Source organism: Muntiacus reevesi, chromosome 14 (assembly GCF_963930625.1).
Source record: "Muntiacus reevesi chromosome 14, mMunRee1.1, whole genome shotgun sequence".
In the NCBI taxonomy this organism is placed as follows: domain Eukaryota; kingdom Metazoa; phylum Chordata; class Mammalia; order Artiodactyla; family Cervidae; genus Muntiacus; species Muntiacus reevesi.
Genome location: NC_089262.1, coordinates 28411004 through 28428689, shown reverse-complemented (window position 1 = coordinate 28428689; position 17686 = coordinate 28411004). Strand labels below are relative to the sequence as shown.

The window sequence follows — 17686 nt, the reverse complement described above, 5'->3', positions numbered from 1 at the left end:
TCCTGTTGACCTCAAAGCCTGAACTTTAAACCTTTATGCTCTGTACCTCCTATAGATTTGTCCTTTTAAAAATATTTTTTATTGAAATATAGTTGATTTACAACATTGTATTAATTTTTGCTTTAGTCAAACCTCTTTTCTGCAGAATTTTAATGCTTAAGACATGATGTACAGGAGACAAAGGGACAAACTGAAAGAATAGCATGGAAACATACACATTACCATATGTAAAACAGATAGCCAGTAGGAATTTGCTGTATGATGCAGGGAGCTCAAATCTGGTGCTCGTGACAACCTAGAGGGGTGGAATGGTGTGGGAAATGGGAGGAAGAGGAAGGGGACATGTATACCTATGACTGATTCATGTTGATGTATGGCAGAAACCAACATAATACTGTAAAGCAATTATCCTCCAATTAAAAATTTTAACAAGACATATGCAAATAGATTTTTAAGTATCCCAATTTTGTTCTGTTTCAAAGACCTACCCATCAGCTGTTTTTCCCCCACTTCATTCTAAAGAACCTATAAATCTTTATCTCTTTTCAAAGGTCAATGTTTAAGTAAGGATAGGAAAAAGAGGAAATTCCATCTCGTTTGCTCTGCATTTTAACCTTTACTTAAGCCATAAGTCAAAAATGATACCTAAAGTACTATACCTAGGATGTAACTGTGTCTCATTTGGCCTAAATACTGTTAGAAACTTTGAGCCAATATTAAAGATTTCATTAGAAAATCCCAATCTGACTTATATCAAACTGGAAGATCTGATGAAATAAGGCAAAGCTCCTATGATGAGAGTAATGGTTACTCCCTGTAGAGGAAAAATTTAAGACAAAGCCAGTTCTAGACAGCTTACCAAAGCCTCTACTGTTCTCTGTTTTTGTCTACCAGTCCGGCCCTGTGGGCATCTGGTTTTATTATATTTCAGATCCCTGATATTTTACCTATGGACCCTTCCAATCTTCATATGCAACCACATATATTAAACTGGGAAGCAGACAATCTGTAAAATTACCATCCGTTCCAAAATTCTTCAATTCTGTAATCACACGTTTCAAAAACTAGGGTTTTTGATGTCTCCCTCACCTAATGTAAAAGACAGCCGTAAAGAAATACTTGACACGTTTTCTTCATTGGTTGTTTCAAGACAAATGTCAGGAAGAAGGCTTGAAATTTAAGCAAGCTATAGCCTCAAGGGAATTATTTATTTCAGAACAGAGAACAAAACCTCTCTTTTAAAAATCTCACAATAACAGTCGAGCAGCTTGCCTGTCTTCCTGTGTGCTCTTTGATTGGACTAAGAGGAGGGAAAATGGGCTAAAAGGAAAATGCTTCTAGATGTTCTAGATGACAAGATCTTAATTACATGAGTTCTTTTTTTTTCTTTTTATAGAAACAGTGCATATCAAAATAGATTTATTTATTTTTTTATTTTTTTTTTCAAAAGATTTAAAACAGGAGAGGGCTTACTATGGTGAAGTGGAAGGGTAGCTACAACAATTTTTTTTTTTTTACTTTCGACCTTTTTTATTTGTAGTGGGATACACCTGATTAACAATGTTCTGATAGTTTTAGGCAAACAGTGAAGAAACTCGGCCATATTAATCAAAACCAAATTTATGAGCTCCAGGTCCTAATAAGATGAGATAAGTACTCTCCTCCCCATATTTCCCTCAGAATTCAACAATAAAATCTGGTTTAAATGCATAGAACCACACTGTGAGGATCCTGGACCATAGTCTTTCTTTCTTTTTAACATTTTATTTATTTATTTGGCTGCACCAGGTCTTAGTTGTGGCATGCAGGATCTTTAGTTGCCTCGTGTGAACTCATTCCCTGACCAGGGATCGAACCCAGGTGGTGCATGGAATCTTAGCCTCTGGACCACCGGGGAAGTCCCCCCTGAAATACAGTCAGTAGCATGCAGATTGGAAAAGACCAGACGTATCATCAAACTGACAGTTTTGCCATATATCCCCCTCCAGTGGTAAATTCACTGCTTAGCCTTGGACTTAAGTGCAGCCATAAAAGTGTGTGGTAGAATGCAATAACTAAAACTCCAGATTTCTGGGCCAGAGGGCTGAAAAGGGGCATCTGGGGAAACTGAAACACACTATGCAGATTGGGGAGGGTAAGGAGAGAGAGCAAGTGACCCCATAAAGCTATTTATAAGTAATACTACACTAATTATAGTAATTTCTTTTTCTGAGGCTCAAACTCGACTTACTTCATAAGACCAACATTATCCTGATAACAGAACTAGGTAGAAACAGTTCAAAGAAAACTCCAGGCCAATATGCCTGATGAAATTAGACTGAAGACTCCTTAACAGATTTATCAAATCAAATCCAGCAATATACAGAAAGAATAATCACCACAACCAAGTGCCGTTTCTCTTGAGAATCCAAGGCTGGCTCAGTATGAAAATCAATACGTGAATTTAAATTTAAAGACAACTAACTAGGGAAACCATTATAATATATCAAAGAATTAATATTAATAAATATGTTCAATTCATCTGAATCTGATTCCACTAAGGAAAGAATTAGACACAGCATAAAGATTCACCACTTGAATGGTCAAGAATAAGAAAAATGAAACATCTGTGTAGTTCAGCTCAGTTCAATCGCTCAGTCCTGTCCAACTCTTTGCGACCTATGGATTGCAGCACGCCAGGCTTCCCTGTCCATCACCAACTCCCAGAGTTTTCTCAAACTCATGTCCTTCGAGTCAGTGATGGCATCCAACCATCTTATCCTCTATCGTCCCCTTCTCTTCCTGCCTTCAATCTTTTCCAGCATCACGGTCTTTTCTAATGAATCAGTTCTACGTATCAGGTGACCAAAGTATTGGAGCTTCAGCTTCAGCATCAGTCCTTCCAATGAATATTCAGGACTAATTTCCTTTAGGATTGACTGGTTTGATCGCTTTGCCATCCAAGGGAATCTTAAGAGTCTTCTCCAACACCACAGTTCAAAAGAATTAATTCTTCGGCGTTCAGCCTTCTTTATGTATGGTCCAACCCTCACATCTATACATGACTACTGGAGAAACAAATTTCTAAAAATAAATATTTTGTCAACCAGATTGACAAAGACTATAAAGATTGAAAATATTAAGTAATACCAAGATCTCAAAAGCAAAAGCAAGGTCACCAGCTCTGATGACATCTGAATTATCTCTTTTATCTTTAATGCAAATATACAGATAGAGATTTTGACCCAGAAATTGAACTTCAAAGAAGTTATCTCAAAGAATTAAATCTAGTGAACATTTCTTGGGGCTTTCTGAGATGCTGTTCCCTTGTTATAATCCTCAAATTTGGCTCAAATAAAATTTTCCACTTCTTTCATAAAAAAAAAAAAGAATTTAATCTAACCAGATAAGTATAGCAAACTATAAATTCAAATATATCTACAGAGGAATTATTGGCAAGTGAGTAAGATTAGAATCAATTAATATATTCAATAAGAATTTTAATGAAATACAGTTCTATCACCTAAGTGTTATTATAGACCAATGGTTCTAAAAGGGAGTGCCCCCCTCCTTAAAAATCGCTTTTGGAAATCCCTGGTGGTCCAGTGGTTAGGACTCCACACTCTCACTGCCAAGGGACCAGGTTCGATCCCTCATCTGGGAACTAGGATCCCACAGGCCTGACAGTACCGCCAAAAATACAACCTCTCCCCCAACCCCGAAACCAAAAAAAAAAAAAAAATGCACTCATTCAACCCCTGAGATGGAATGTTCCTGTCCTAATAGTTTTAACAGATGTCAATATAATTTTAGTTTAAAGATAACATAGATTTTGAATTAAAAAAAAAAAAAAAAAAGAATGTTAGGTCAGGAAAAAAAAACTGAAAATAACTATGTAGGAGCCCTAACACATTAAAGAAAGTTACTTTCCAATGCTGAATGAAAAAAAAAATCAGATTATAAAGCCATGTGTGAAGAATGCTACCTTTTTGTTTTACTAGAGAAGGATGTATATCTAGCCCATTCTTCCCTTAAGTGTTCCCGGTGGTGACCCCTATGCAGCAGGTTATGACTTTTGCTTCTGATTAGGAGATTTGCTAATCTCTATGTTTCTCTAATAACTTTTACTATGTAATAGGAAATGATTACTTAATAATACTTAAATACTATGGTGTAAAAACCCCACGATAGCTCCACATGCCTAAGGATAAATTTCAAAATCCTTAGCATGACATTCAGGGCCCCATGAACTGTACTTCCAGGCTGATCTTCAAGCCTGCTCTTAACACTCCTGTACTGGGACCTACCCACCTGTCCTACACACAACACAGTGCTTGCTCCCACCTCTCCATGTGGTATGTGTTCTGCTCCCTCTAAGGTTAGCCTCACAGGTCTATGAGGGGCTCTTGCTATGGCCCAGAGGGGCAGAGTCTCTCTTTTATGTTGAGGAAAGTGGCACCCTGGCAATATGAGGAGACAAGAAAAAACCAAAGCAGAGATACTTCTTTCTAAAAACAGATTGAAGGACTTCCCTGGTGGTCCAGTGGCTAAAAATCCACGCTCCCAGTGTGGGGGGCCTGGGTTTGATCCCTAGTCAGGGAACTAGATCCTATGGGCCACAACTAAGACCCAGCGTGACCAAAAAATCTCATTAAAAAAAGTTAAAATTAATTGACTATGTTTCTGACCACCTACATGGTTCCAAATTAACCTTCTCTTTGTATTTTCTCTTTAGTCTGTGTTGTCTCATGTGAGATGAGAGAATGGATTGCATTTTTCCCCCACTCTTTCTGGGTCCCCAATTCAGCTGAGCCATAAAACTTTTTTTCAGGCTTCTTAGACCTGCGTCAGATATTTGCAAAGTCTGAGATTGCCTGGCTTGGTGCTTTACTTGGCTGCCCTCAGGTTCTGTTCCAGAGACCAGGTGAATGAATGGTGAATAGACTCCAGTGTTCTGGAGGGAAATGGGGAGATGGGGGAATGGCCCGTCATTAACGGTGCTCAAGCAGAAAAAGTTACTCTCAAAAATAGTGTGATATTTCTTTGCAGCTCAGTCATTTCCATTCCTTACATTCTTTTTTTTTTTTTTTTTTTGCCTTTAGACAAAAAAGATTTAAAAAAAAAAATTTTGATTATGTTTAAACCCTGGGGCAGATGACTATTTCCAACAGAAAACAGTGGGTCTTTCACAGCCTCTGTGTCCTTTTATAGCAACACCTAAACAATAAGCCTTTCAGGTTTTCAGTGAGTGGGGATAGGTTAAGCCAAGCTCAAAACAGACCTAGCTGCACTTTGAGCTCAAATAACCCACTGGGGAGGCATGCTCGCCTGCTTTTATTAGAGAGGGTTCTCTTGGCCCTTATGACAACAACAGCTTCCTTTTTCCTTCTGAGATCAGTAGGTTCCAAACGCGAGTGGTCCTCCTCTGTGGCACAGAAGTTCTTGCCACAGTTCTACCAGACTTTCAAACCAGATTCAGCCCCGAGCAAAACTTGGAAGGAAGAGAAGATTCTCTCAGTGCCACCTTTGGGAGAAATACCCCGGAGGCCAGGTCCCTCACTTTTCTCCAACCAGCTCCGGAGTATCAGAAATTTTAAGATCTAAACTCAAATTTAACCTCAGTTAAAATTCAAGAAGGAACAACACACCCTTTGGAGTTTGTGAGATACAGCCTTCATACACTTGGATGACGTGTGAAGCATTGTCAATCATCACAATGTGAGACACCAACAAGCTTTTCTCATTGCTGTCTCCTGGAGATCATCCCTGAATCAGATGCCAGACCTTGACTTCTATTATCCCAGGAGTCAAAGAGTCAAGGGAAATGTCAAATGAAAAGCCAAGCAAAATAACAGTTTCTTCTGCTTGCTGCTTCCTCCCTCCCACTCCAGACACACACACACACACACACACACACACACACACACACACACACAGTCTCTCTCTCTCTCTCTCCAGAGTTCTGAGCTGGGGAGAGACCAGCCTCAGAGGGAAAGAGCAGAGTGAGCAGCAGGAAGTGTCCCTGCACTTAGCCCCCACCTCCACCCTCCCCCCACCCCGTGACCCTATGGCTAGGGGACCTAAGAGAAGAGTGGGCCTGAGTCTGGCCCCCTTGTATGGGACTCCCGGCGTGTGGTACCTTGCAGACGCTCTCCCTTCCCCTGGGCCCAGGCAGAGAGTAGTTGAAATGGTAGCACAGCCTTTCCAGGAGTTGGAGAGCTTGCAAAATCCCCTTGACTCTTCTTATCTCCCAAGGGGTTTAGAAATGACCCACAGTTTCCCATGGCCCCTAAATGAGACCTAGAAAGTAATTAGGAGAGAGAGTCAGGGTGCTCCTGGGAGGCTGCCCGGCAGAGGAAATGGCCACATTCCCACATGGTGGCTCAGATGGCAAAGAATCTTGTCTGCAGTGCAGGAGACCCAAGTTCGATCTCTAGGTCAGGAAGATCCCCTGGAGAAAGAAAGGGCAACCCACCCCCCTATTCTTGCCTGGAGAATCCCATGGACTGAGGAGCTTGGCGGCCTACAGTCCATGGGGCCGCCAAGAGTCGGTCATGACTGAACAACTACCACTTTCAAGCCCCTCATTGAAGGACAGGGCATAAAGCATCCCAGGGATGAGGACTCGGCTGCATCTCTGAGGAATCGCCATGCCAGCCATCTGCTCAGGGGCAAGGTGAGGCTGGCATCCTCTGAACCAGGCACCTTCTGCGTCCAGGGACAAAAGAAGAGTCAAGGGGATTTTGCAAGCTCTCCAACTCCTGGAAAGGCTGTGCTACCATTTCAACTACTCTCTGCCTGGGCCCAGGGGAAGGGAGAGCGTCTGCAAGGTACCACACGCCGGGAGTCCCATACAAGGGGGCCAGACTCAGGCCCACTCTTCTCTTAGGTCCCCTAGCCATAGGGTCACGGGGTGGGGGGAGGGTGGAGGTGGGGGCTAAGTGCAGGGACACTTCCTGCTGCTCACTCTGCTCTTTCCCTCTGAGGCTGGGACCAACTCGGGAGACGGGCAGCCTGCCCCACCGCAGCCCAGGGCTGCCCGGGGCTTTGTGCACCTGGAGCTTCAACTCAGGACGGACAGCAGGGGAGAAACACGGAAAGGAGCTCGGAGATGGACTGAGTGGCTTAGAAGACTTGAGGTGACAAAGATAAAGCTCAGAAATAACCAGATCAAGTTGCCTGTGTCAGATGGCTGTGGCTTAACACCCATGTTCAGAAATCAGACTGTGTGAGTCCCAGGGCAGCACAACCGGCAGTGGGATCTTGGGCAAGCTGTTTTGCTTCTCCCGGTGTGGGGACAACCCTCCACCTCACCCGCCCACAACCCCTGGTTGTTCAAAATGAATGTTTTTTTTTTCCAGCTCTGCTGGTTGTTCTACAGCCTCTAGGGGTGGGACAGCAGCTGACTCCAGCCCGGTTTCTCCTGCATGTTTTATGTTGTCCTGGAGCCGGTGAGTCCAGAGGCGGCGGGTGGAGGAGGACAGGGAGGTCAGGGCTCTGCCGCCTTCTGTCATTTCCTTTCATCGGGTGCCCCAGCGCCCCAGCTGAGGGAACTGCCCGGCCTGCGCCGAGAACACCCTCCTCATCTGCGATTTAAAAATAGTCCTGTAGAGGGCGCAGTTTCCTCGTCCCAGAGGCTGCGGAGGTTCAGTCAGGTTCTGAATACTGTTCCGTCCGTCGGATAACCTCCTCAAAGCCCCGAGGGTAGAACTCCTGGGAATATGGAGAAGCATGGCTCTGCCTCTGGCCAAGGGAAACTCCTGGCTCAGCTCTAGGGAACGAGACGATTGCGCTGGTTCTGACACAGCCAAGCCCCTGGTTCAAGGCAGCATACAGGTTCCCCGCGCTTAGAAATCCGGAAGACGTCTAGACGGTGCCAACATCTCCAGGTAAGATGTCAAAGAGGTGGTAGCATTGGGAGTAGACCTTGATGGATTTGGGGACCAATGCCAAGGCAACAGAGACAGAAAATGGCACGGTCTTGTTAAAAGCTCTTGCTTTAAAATAAAAATTCAGTGTGTTCAAACTGTTCGCTTTTAAATGGCTAATTTTGTTATGTGACTTTCACTTCAATTAAAAAAAATCTTCAGGAGATGATTCTATGAGTGTATGTGTGTGCGTATATATGTATATATATGTGTGTGTGTACACGTATATATAATTTATTTATTGTTGCACTAGGTGATAGTTCAAAATCCAAAGATAAAAAAGAACATATAGGGACTTCCCTGGTGGCCCAGTGGTTAAGACTACAGGCTCCCAATGCAGGCATCAGGGTTCAATCCCTGGTCCAGGAACTAGACTCCGCATGCAGCAACTAAAAAGATCCCATACAGGCCAACAAAGACCTGGCATAGCCAGATAAATTAACAAATAAATATTTTTTTTAAAAAGTGTACAATGGAACCCTGCTCCAACAATGTTACCTGTGCCAGCCTAGATAGGAGGGGATTTTAGAAGAAAATGGATACATGTATATGTATGGCTGAGTCCCTTTGCCCTTCACCTGAAACTATCACAACACTGCTAATTGGGTGTATTCCAGCACAAAAAGTTCAAAGTTTGGAAAAAAGCAAACCAAAAAGGATATAGAGTAAACACTCTTCCAGTCTTTCCTCCAAATGCCCAGTTTTGCATTGGAAAAGCAGCTAATGCCATAGTTCCCTTTGTATTTATCCAAAGATATTCTATGCAAACACAGGGAACTGGGTATATGTAGTCTTTATTTCCATTCTTCTTTTACACAAATGGTAGCCTACTCTGCATATGTTTGGGCACCTTGCTTTGATCACTGAATGCATCTTGGCTCTAATACCTTATATACCAACTCTCTAAATAATTTGTTTATTGACATTCCTGTGATACGTTATCTACAGATGCGATTATAATCTTCATCACTTTCATTTTTTTTATAGGCAAGAAAATTGAGGTCCAAGAAGATAATGCCTAAAGGTCACACATCTAGGAACTGGTGAAGGTGGGACATAAACCCAGTTTGACGCAAGAATATTTGGTTTTAATCACTCAGCTTTACAGCTTCTACCTGAGGAGGCTTATTCTTTCCTACTGATGCGTAGTATCCCATTCTGTACTATATGGCGGTACCATAATTTATTCAACCCCTGCCTACTGATGAATATTTAGGTTTTTCCCAACCTTCTGCTGTTACCAAAAAAAAGAAAATTGCTGCAGAGAGTAAGCTTGGATAGATGGCATGTTACATGTATGTGTCTCCTCAGGATATATTTTTTGATGGCTATTACAAAATTGCCCTTCCTCTTGCCCCATTGATTTTCATCCTTCCCGAAGTATTGGATGCAAATCCCTGTTTCTCCCGTCCTCACTGAGGCTCACTTAATATTTTAGCGTCCAGTGAGTAGTTAGGTGCTAGACCTCTACAGGTCTCCTCCTATAGAGGAGACCATCCCTGCTTTCAAAAACTTCCAGTCTTTAATTATTATTTCATTTTATTATTTGACTGTGCTGGGTCTTGTTGCTGTGAGGGCTTTTCTCCAGTTGCGGCCAGCAGGGGCTACTCTGTAGTTGTGGTACGCGGGCCTCTCATCAAAGTGGCTTCTCCTCTTGTGGAGCACAGGTTCTAGGTGCTTCATCTTCAGTTGTTGTAGCTCGTAGGCTCAGTAGTTGTGGCTCATGGGCTCTAGAGCTCAGGCTCAGTTGTCACGCAGCTCGTGGGATCTTCTCAGACCAGGGATTGAACCTGTGTTTCCAGCATTGGCAGATGGATTCTTTGCCACCGAGCCACCAAGGAAGCCCCCAAAACTTCCCATCTTATCGGGAGAGGCTGGGAGACAAATCACAGAGGACCATCAGTAAACCTTTATTTAATCAATGAAGGAGTCAGACCATTAACTTGCATTTTTGTTAGTAACCTGGGTTCTTGGCCTCTTTAATCAACAGAATTTGTTAAGAGGCCAGACGAGAAAGCAAGAACAAGCAACAGGTTCCCTTGCTCACTTCCTGAGTGGGTGGTGAGCTGGTCCCTTAAATGAGGGGAGGTAAGGGGTGGATTGGTGGGTAAGGCCAGAGAGGTAGCTTAGGCTCTCTGCCCGCCCCCTCGCTGGTGATGTGTGTAGAGTGCATGTGTGGTACCCTGCTTTTTTCCCTGACACCTCAGAAGCGGCAGTTGGGTTTTGGCCTTTTCGTATCCTGTTCATAAGTTGCTCCAACTATCCATGCCTGTAGTTGTTTTTAGTCCTTTCAAGTTTCTTTGTATTCAGATCCTGGAGGAGACCCTTGTCTAGGTGAAAGCAAGTAAAGGTTCCCAGGTCCCAGCCTGTCTCATTTTGAAGAAGACAGAATACAAATCATAGAGTGGGCTCATCAGGCCCCCTACCATGTGACCAGTTTAGGTTGTGTGTTGTGGAAAAGAAAAAAAAAAATCACCAGGAGGTCCTTGTTCACAATCACCGAGTCTCCCCAGCAGGCCCACATTTTATTGCCCCACAAGGTGGAGAATGATTCAAATGCTTCTTCATCCAGGTCTGTTCCTCACCATCTTCAGGAAAGGGTTGGAAGACCCATAGTTGCAGCAAGAGCTTCAGGAATTTTCTATTTTCAGTGAAAGAGGAGGGCAAGTCTTCAGACCTAGACCATTTGCTAAAATTGGAATTTGGCAAGTGGCCATTAAATAATACGTGCATTTTAGTCCTTGAGTTTTATGTATTTGTTTTATTTCATTCATTTAAAAATTAGGTCTTTGTTTGTATCCAAGTGACTTAATTAAAAGTGCAGACTCTAACCCGCATGCTGCAGTTTGAATTCTTGCTTCCCCTGCTAACTAATCAACTGTTGCCCAGGTTGTTTTATTCAGGTGCAAATACTTATTGAATTCCTACTGTGAGCGACTGGAGTGAACTGGAGTGAACTGAACTGAACTATGAGCCTGGTACCTAGCAGGTAAAGATGAATAACATGAGGATGGAGGCTTCTTCTAGTGACTCCAAGGAGGAGGAAATGCAAATATCCAGACTTAACTATCTGCCAGAGGAAAAATATCCCCCCACCCCCAACTCTGCGAGAGTACACTCTTGGCTTCCGTCATCTGTGGGAAGTAACAGCCCTGTCTTTGGTCTGGCACTCATTTCTATGTGAGCTAAGATTTGTTCCTATTTATACTTCTCCAAGAAAGCTTAGGGCAGCATTAGGAGAAAAGAGTGACCTTAAACTATTGTGTGTAAATTAAAATATTTCAAAGTCTAGGGGCTACCATCTGTGTTTATTAATAGACAGAGAATTATTTGACCTCAGCATGACAGGAATTTTTCATTTGGGAGGGCCTCTCCCAAGGAGCTTTGCTCCACGCCCTAAAGATCAAGTGAAAATATGCTGGTAGTTGGAGAACCTTAAGGGGAAGATGGAAACAGATGTTGGCTTATTTTCCGTCCTCACCCACGTGCGCGCTCAGTTGCTTCAGTCGTATCCAACTCTTTGTGACCCTATGGACTGTAGTTCTCCAGGCCCCTCTTTCCATGGAATTCTCCAGGCAATAATACTGGAGTGGGTTGCCATGCCCTCCTCTAGGGGATCTTCCCCACGCAGGGATTGAACCCACGTCACCTGCATTGCAGGCAGATTCTTTACCCACTGAGCCACCTGGGAAGCCCACTTCACTCCCTGACTGCTCATTAAAGACAATGTAGGTTTTCTTCACTGAGTGGAAACTTCCCCTGGAAGCAGCAGCCATCTTCAGTCTTTAAAAACATTCCTCACCTGCTGGCTATAGATTTCTGAGAATGTATGGATGCAGTGATTATATCAAGTTTCCGGCATCACCACATTGCAAACCCATTTGATCACAAATGGATACTGAAGAACAGGATAAAGTAATTGTCATAAGACAGGAGGGAGGAAAATTTGATATGGTGGACTACAAATAAAAGCCATTAATTTAAAAAAAAAGCCATTAATTTTAGTCCAAGGATTAGGCCAGAAGTTAAAAACAAAAACAAGGAAACTAATAAAAATCTTTGTTTAACAAGGGTGCCACAGCTCAGCACTGGGAGAAGTCACTTTGCTTCTCTTCCTACAGTCCTGGAAAATATGTCAATTATGTCCTGCTTGGTAGAATTATACCAAGGTCAGCCAGCACCTGTGCAGTTCTTGCTGCCTACCAGGGATCACCTGGATTACCTCTTTTAATCTTCATAACAGTCCTCAACCACTTTGACATAATTATTGTTATTACTCTTATCCTGGGTAGAAACAGAGGCCCAGAGAGATGAAGTAACTTGCCTGAGGACACAGATAATAAAGGGTATAGTCAGGTCCAGTGCAAAATGAAGTTGTGGGGTCCTGGCCTAAGACAGGGAAGTCAATTTCTCTTCCCACATGGGGGTGGGAACCTGCCTTCCTCGGGACTGGAGCCTCTGTACCTGGCCATGTACATAGCTGCTGGCCAGTTGCCATGGAACTGCCAGCCTAGGGCAGGGATGGTGGCTTACCACCCACCCCGCCAGAGACACAGAAGGTGTTGGGGGAGCTGTATCTGACCCTGATCATCTCCTTGTCAATGTTCAGGCACCCATGGGGAGAGGGGTGGATGGTCACAGCTGAACACAAGACTTCCTGCTCACCATGCCCCCTCTAATGAGGCCCGGTTGTTGCCCTGACAGAGGTCCCCAGCAGGTCTTAGGCTGGGGAGGAGGGCAGGATGCCAGGGCATAGTGGACACCAGAGAGGACTGTGCAGGAGCTGAGGTTCTAAGACCCCTGGGCTTGCTCCATCGTCCCATCAGACTTCACTTAAAAAACACAAATTTAAAGATAAAATGATTCAGAATTTGAAGGGCACAATTACAGAGCATTAAGCCCCAAGACCCTCTAGGTGCCTACCCTGGGTGACTGTGCTAGTGGCAAGAAGCAAGCCCTGGTCACGGGCACCCATGCTAATATCCTGACTATGGTAGAAGATCAAGCAAAATTCAAAGTCCTTTGATAAAGTCAGGAAGTAAAAATTTGTTCAGACTGTAAAAATCTTTGCTACCCCCCTGGAGAAAGCAATGGCAACCCACTCCAGTATTCTTGCCTGGGAAATCCCATGGACAGAGGAGCCTGGCAGGCTACAGTCCATGGGGGGAAAAAAAAATCTTTGCTACCCCATGGACTGTAGCTCGCCAGGCTCCTCTGTCTATGGAATTCTCCAGGCAAGAATATTAGAATGGGTTGCCGTTTCCTTCTCCAGGGGATCTTCCCAACCCAGGGATTGAACCCAGATCTCCCACATTGCAGGTGGATTCTTTACCATCTGAGCCACCGGGAAAGCCGTGGAAAATTGAAAATCCTTTGAAAAAGTCAGAAATTAAAAATTTGTTCAGACTACTAAAAATCTACCCTGCTGGTTCACCTTGAAAAGTAAAAACTGCTGTGAAATATAAAGTGATGCTGTTAGTCCCCACAGATAACTTCATTCCCAACACCTCCCTAAGGATTCTTTTTCTTTATGAAGCCTGACTTGACCTTCTCAAATAGAGCTGATCACTCTTTTATTGTGCCAGGGCTTCCCTGGTGGCTCAGACAGAAAGGAATCTGCCTGCAGTGCAGGAGACCTGGGTTCAATCCCTGGGTCGGGAAGATCCCTTGGAGAAGGAAATGGCAACCCACTCCGTATTCGTGCCTTAAGAATCCCTATGGACGGAGGAACCTGGCAGGCTACAGTACATGGGGTCACAAACAGTGGGACATGACTGAGCGACTAACATTTTCACTTTATTGTGCTCCTTCCTAATTTGTGTAATTATAATGTTTAGAACTTGGGCTTTGAAATCAGACACACCTGAGTTGGAATCCCAGCTCTGTCAATAACTTGTTGTGAGACTGAGGCTAATTATTTGCATCTGCTCTTCCGCTTGAGAATTGGGATAATGCAATGTTGGTGGCTCCAGCACTGCTCTATTGGATAGGCTGAAGGATGGCAGTCTGGTGGAAATGAGGCCACAGGACTTGTCCTAACCTATTGAAGGAGGAAGCAGACAGAGCTGGACTCCATCTTCGGCCGGGCTGGGAACATTAGGCTACACGCATGGTCACCCTCCAAAAGGACTCTGAACTTTGTGCCTGGTGTCTATAGAAATGGCATACCAATGGAAAACCAGACCCCTGGGATAAAAGAGCCTCAGGATTTGTACTTGGACTCTCCGTAGCCTAAAAGAATATGCTAATTATCTCTGTAACAGAACAAAGTCGTAAATTCCATTATGTTCATCGGGATATGGGGATTCCTTTGTGGCTCAGCTGGTAAAGAATCCGCCTGCAATATGGGAGACCTGGGTTTGATCCCTGGGTTGGGAAGATCCCCTGGAGAAGGGAAAGGATACCCACCCACTTCAGTATTCTGGCCTGGAGAATTCCATGGACTCTATGACCACAGGCCTATTGATAAATGTCCACTGTTTAACTATCTAGGCTTAAGAAACATAAAAATCATGGGTTAACTTTGATTGTATCTCTCTTTTACCTTATCCAGACTAGTTTCAAGGAATTTGGGGAGGTGGGTTTGAGCAAGTACACTTAGGGTATATAAGGTTTTCACAAAAACTGGTTGGGGTCCTTGGCTAAGAGGAGACTCTGCCTTGGGTCCACTGGTGTAGTAAACTGGACTCCACTATCTGCATTGTCCTTCTGAATGAGTTTGTTTCCTGGAACACGTGGCTACAACACTATGATTGCAAAAGTAAGCACATTTGTTTTCGCTTAGATTTTATGTTTACTTTGAGTAGCTTTGATACTGGTGGTGGGGCAGTCATGGAGATAAAGAGGGGAAACAGCATTAGTTATTGATGAGACTAGTGCTTACCAGTGTCTGACACCAACAAAGGTAACTGCAAATATTTATTATTAGTTTTTTCCAGTAGACTGAATTTTTTGAGAGTTGGGTCCTGTTTTATTCACCTGTGTCTAACACAATGCTTGGAGCCAAATGTCTAATTTAAATGAATTTTCTTTGCAATCTACACTAACAGTGAGGATTTTATTGATAACTTAGGACTTCCCTATAGCTCAGATGGTAAAGAATCAGCCTTTAGTGCAGGAGACCCAGGTTCAATCCCTGGGTTAGGAAGATCCCCTGGAGAAGGAAATGGCAATCCACTCCAGTATTCTTGCCTGGAGAATCCCATGGACAGAGGAGCCCAGCAGGCTCCTCTTTGTGACAGTCGTGTCACAAAGAGTCAGACACAACTAAGCGACTAACACATTCATAACTCAGGAGGGTGAATAAAATAAATCTCTTAAGGGCTTTTATATGGTTAGAACCACAGATAAAAAAACAAAAAGTTTGGAAAAAAGAGGTCTACAAGGCCTTCTATCATCAAACATTCAAACCTATTCCTAAGTGCCTAGCACTTGATTTGTTTCACTTTTGTCTGCACTTAAAATAGTAAGGCTTCCCCTTGTGGCTCAGCTGGTAAAGAATCCGCCTGTAATGCGGGAGACCTGGGTTCAATCCCTGGGTTGAGAAGATCCCCTGGAGAAGGGAAAAAGGCTACCCACTCCAGTATTCTGGCCTGGAGAATTCCATGGGCTGTATAGTCCATGGGGTCGCAAAGAGTAGGTCACAACTGAGCTACTTTCACTTTTCAAAATAGTAAGCCTGAACATCACTGATGGGGATTTGAAACTCATTCGGTGAGGTTCCACACACTGCGCTTTCGGAAATTTTATTCCAAAAGGGCGAGGAAAGAGAACTGCAGTGAACCAACGCTCACAACTTGGTGACCGCAGGATCACCGGGCGACGGCGACATTCTTGCTACCCAATCGCCGGGGAATCTGGAGAGAACGCTCTGGATTGGTCAGAGAAAACATCCCTCCAGGTTCATTCAAGGAGGGGCTTGGTGTGGGCGCGGCCGGCAGAGCATTTTGGCCAATCAGAGAACGCATGGGGGCGGGCTTGTCAGCAAGAGGGTGAAACGGAGCCTATCCGAAGGCGACTATCCGCCAATCAGATCCGCCTGTCGCCAACGGAGGGGGAGTGGCCTCCGGCGGCGGGTTCCCTACTGCTGAGGCCCAAGCGTGGAGGAGGTGGGGCCCCGGGGGGCCTGGGCGGGGCGAGCGGTGTCGGCGGCGGAGCCGGATACGGGCGGCGCCGCGGCCGCCTCGGCCCTGGGGATGGGCGGAGCCCCGGCCGCCAGTGCTGGTGGCCGCTGCGAGCGGCCGCCTCTGCTCCCGCGCGTTGCTGCTACCCAGGGTGGCGGTATGCTGGGGAAAGGGGTAGTCGGCGGTGGCGGCGGCACCAAGGCGCCGAAGCCCTCCTTCGTGTCGTACGTGCGCCCCGAGGTGAGGGGGCGTCGCGCCGGCGGGGCGTTGTGCTGGAGTGGCCGGGGCGGGGGGCGCCGGGAGCCCCTTCCCTGCCTCCGGAGGGCCGCGAGCGCTTCCTGCCCGTGTGCCGGAGGGGAGCTGAGCGGGATGAGGGCCCAGGGGCGCGCTGGGACTCCGGGCGGGCCCGGGTGGGATACCCTGACGCGGGCGGGCAGGTGCTCGAGTGCAGGGCCCGCCTCACCGGGATACCAGGTGAAGGGGCACTGGCCGTTAAGGTCCTGCGGGCCGGCTGGCTCCTGGCTACAGTAGAGGGGAGCTGGGGTTTGGGGCACCACGGGAGGGGGAGGGCTGCGGGGACTGACCACCTTCCCCCCACCCCCAACTCCGGGGACCTGCGTAGAGCTTGCAATCCCGGCGGGTGGGTCTGCCCTGCTCTCGGAATTTCTCAGTGAGTCTGTAGAGCTTGCTTATCTCAGCTGCTTGCTTCTAAGAGTGTTATCTGATGCCGCTGGCGGGATCCCGTGCCCCGCTTCCCGCTTCCCATCAGCACTTCTGGGAGAAAGTGGGGTCGGTCCCAGCCTCAATCAGTGTCTATCTCGTCCTTGTAAATTCCCCTGTCGCTTCTTCCCTCTTTCATTTCACTCCTTCACCATCAGCCTTTCCACCTCCTTCTTGCTTTCCTCCTGGAGTTTTACTGTCAAGTTCATTCATTCATTCAAAAGATATTTTTTGAGCTCCTACTCAGGGCCAAACACTGTTCTAAATTGCTTGGGGTATACACCAGTAAACAGAACAAGCTCCCTGTTCTCTGGGAGCTTATCTGAGGGAGAGAGGAGTAAACAATCGATAAAATAGATATAAGTAATTATATGGTATATTAGAAGTTGCAGGTGGGATAAGAACAGGGATTGACTGATGGCCCATGGGGCAAAGAACCTGCCTGCCAATGCAGGAGACACAGGAGACATGGGTATGATTCCTGGGTCAGGAAGATGCCCTGGAGGAAGGCATGGCAACCCACTCCAGTATTCTTGCCTGGAGGGCTACAGTACTTAGGGTCGCAAAGGATTGAACATGACTGAGTGAGTGACTTAACACTCTTTTTTTTTTTTTTTTTCAGTTATATGGTATATTAGAAGTTGAAAAGTATGGTGGGAAAAGAAAAGACCCCCTTTTCCTCCTTGCACATGTGGCATTTGAGCAAAGACTTGAAGGATGCTTGGGATCTGAGGGTAGAGTCTGGAGTATTGGAGGGCCATCAAGGAAACTAGTCTTGCAGAATCCAGTGAGGGAGTCCTCCTTGAGTCCTGGGAGAGGAAGTTAGGCTGCAACTTGTAGGCCACGCGGAGCTCCTGATCCAAATGCCTAATGAGATGCATTTTCATTTTTGATTTCTGAAGGGCTTTTTTCCCCCTGCTGCTCTCTCAGCACTTT

The 17686-nt window shown here is 45.4% G+C and overlaps 1 protein-coding gene across 1 annotated transcript in view; it reads left to right on the top strand.

The window, feature by feature from the left end:
- Nucleotides 1-16080: 16080 nt before the first annotated feature.
- The window catches only part of MTMR12 (myotubularin related protein 12), a 65192-nt gene continuing 63586 nt past the window's right edge, over nucleotides 16081-17686 (top strand). The window contains exon 1 of the mRNA XM_065905520.1: nucleotides 16081-16270. Coding sequence (XP_065761592.1) covers nucleotides 16103-16270 — 168 coding nt within the window. The 5' untranslated portion in view covers nucleotides 16081-16102. The remainder of the gene's footprint in view (nucleotides 16271-17686) is intronic.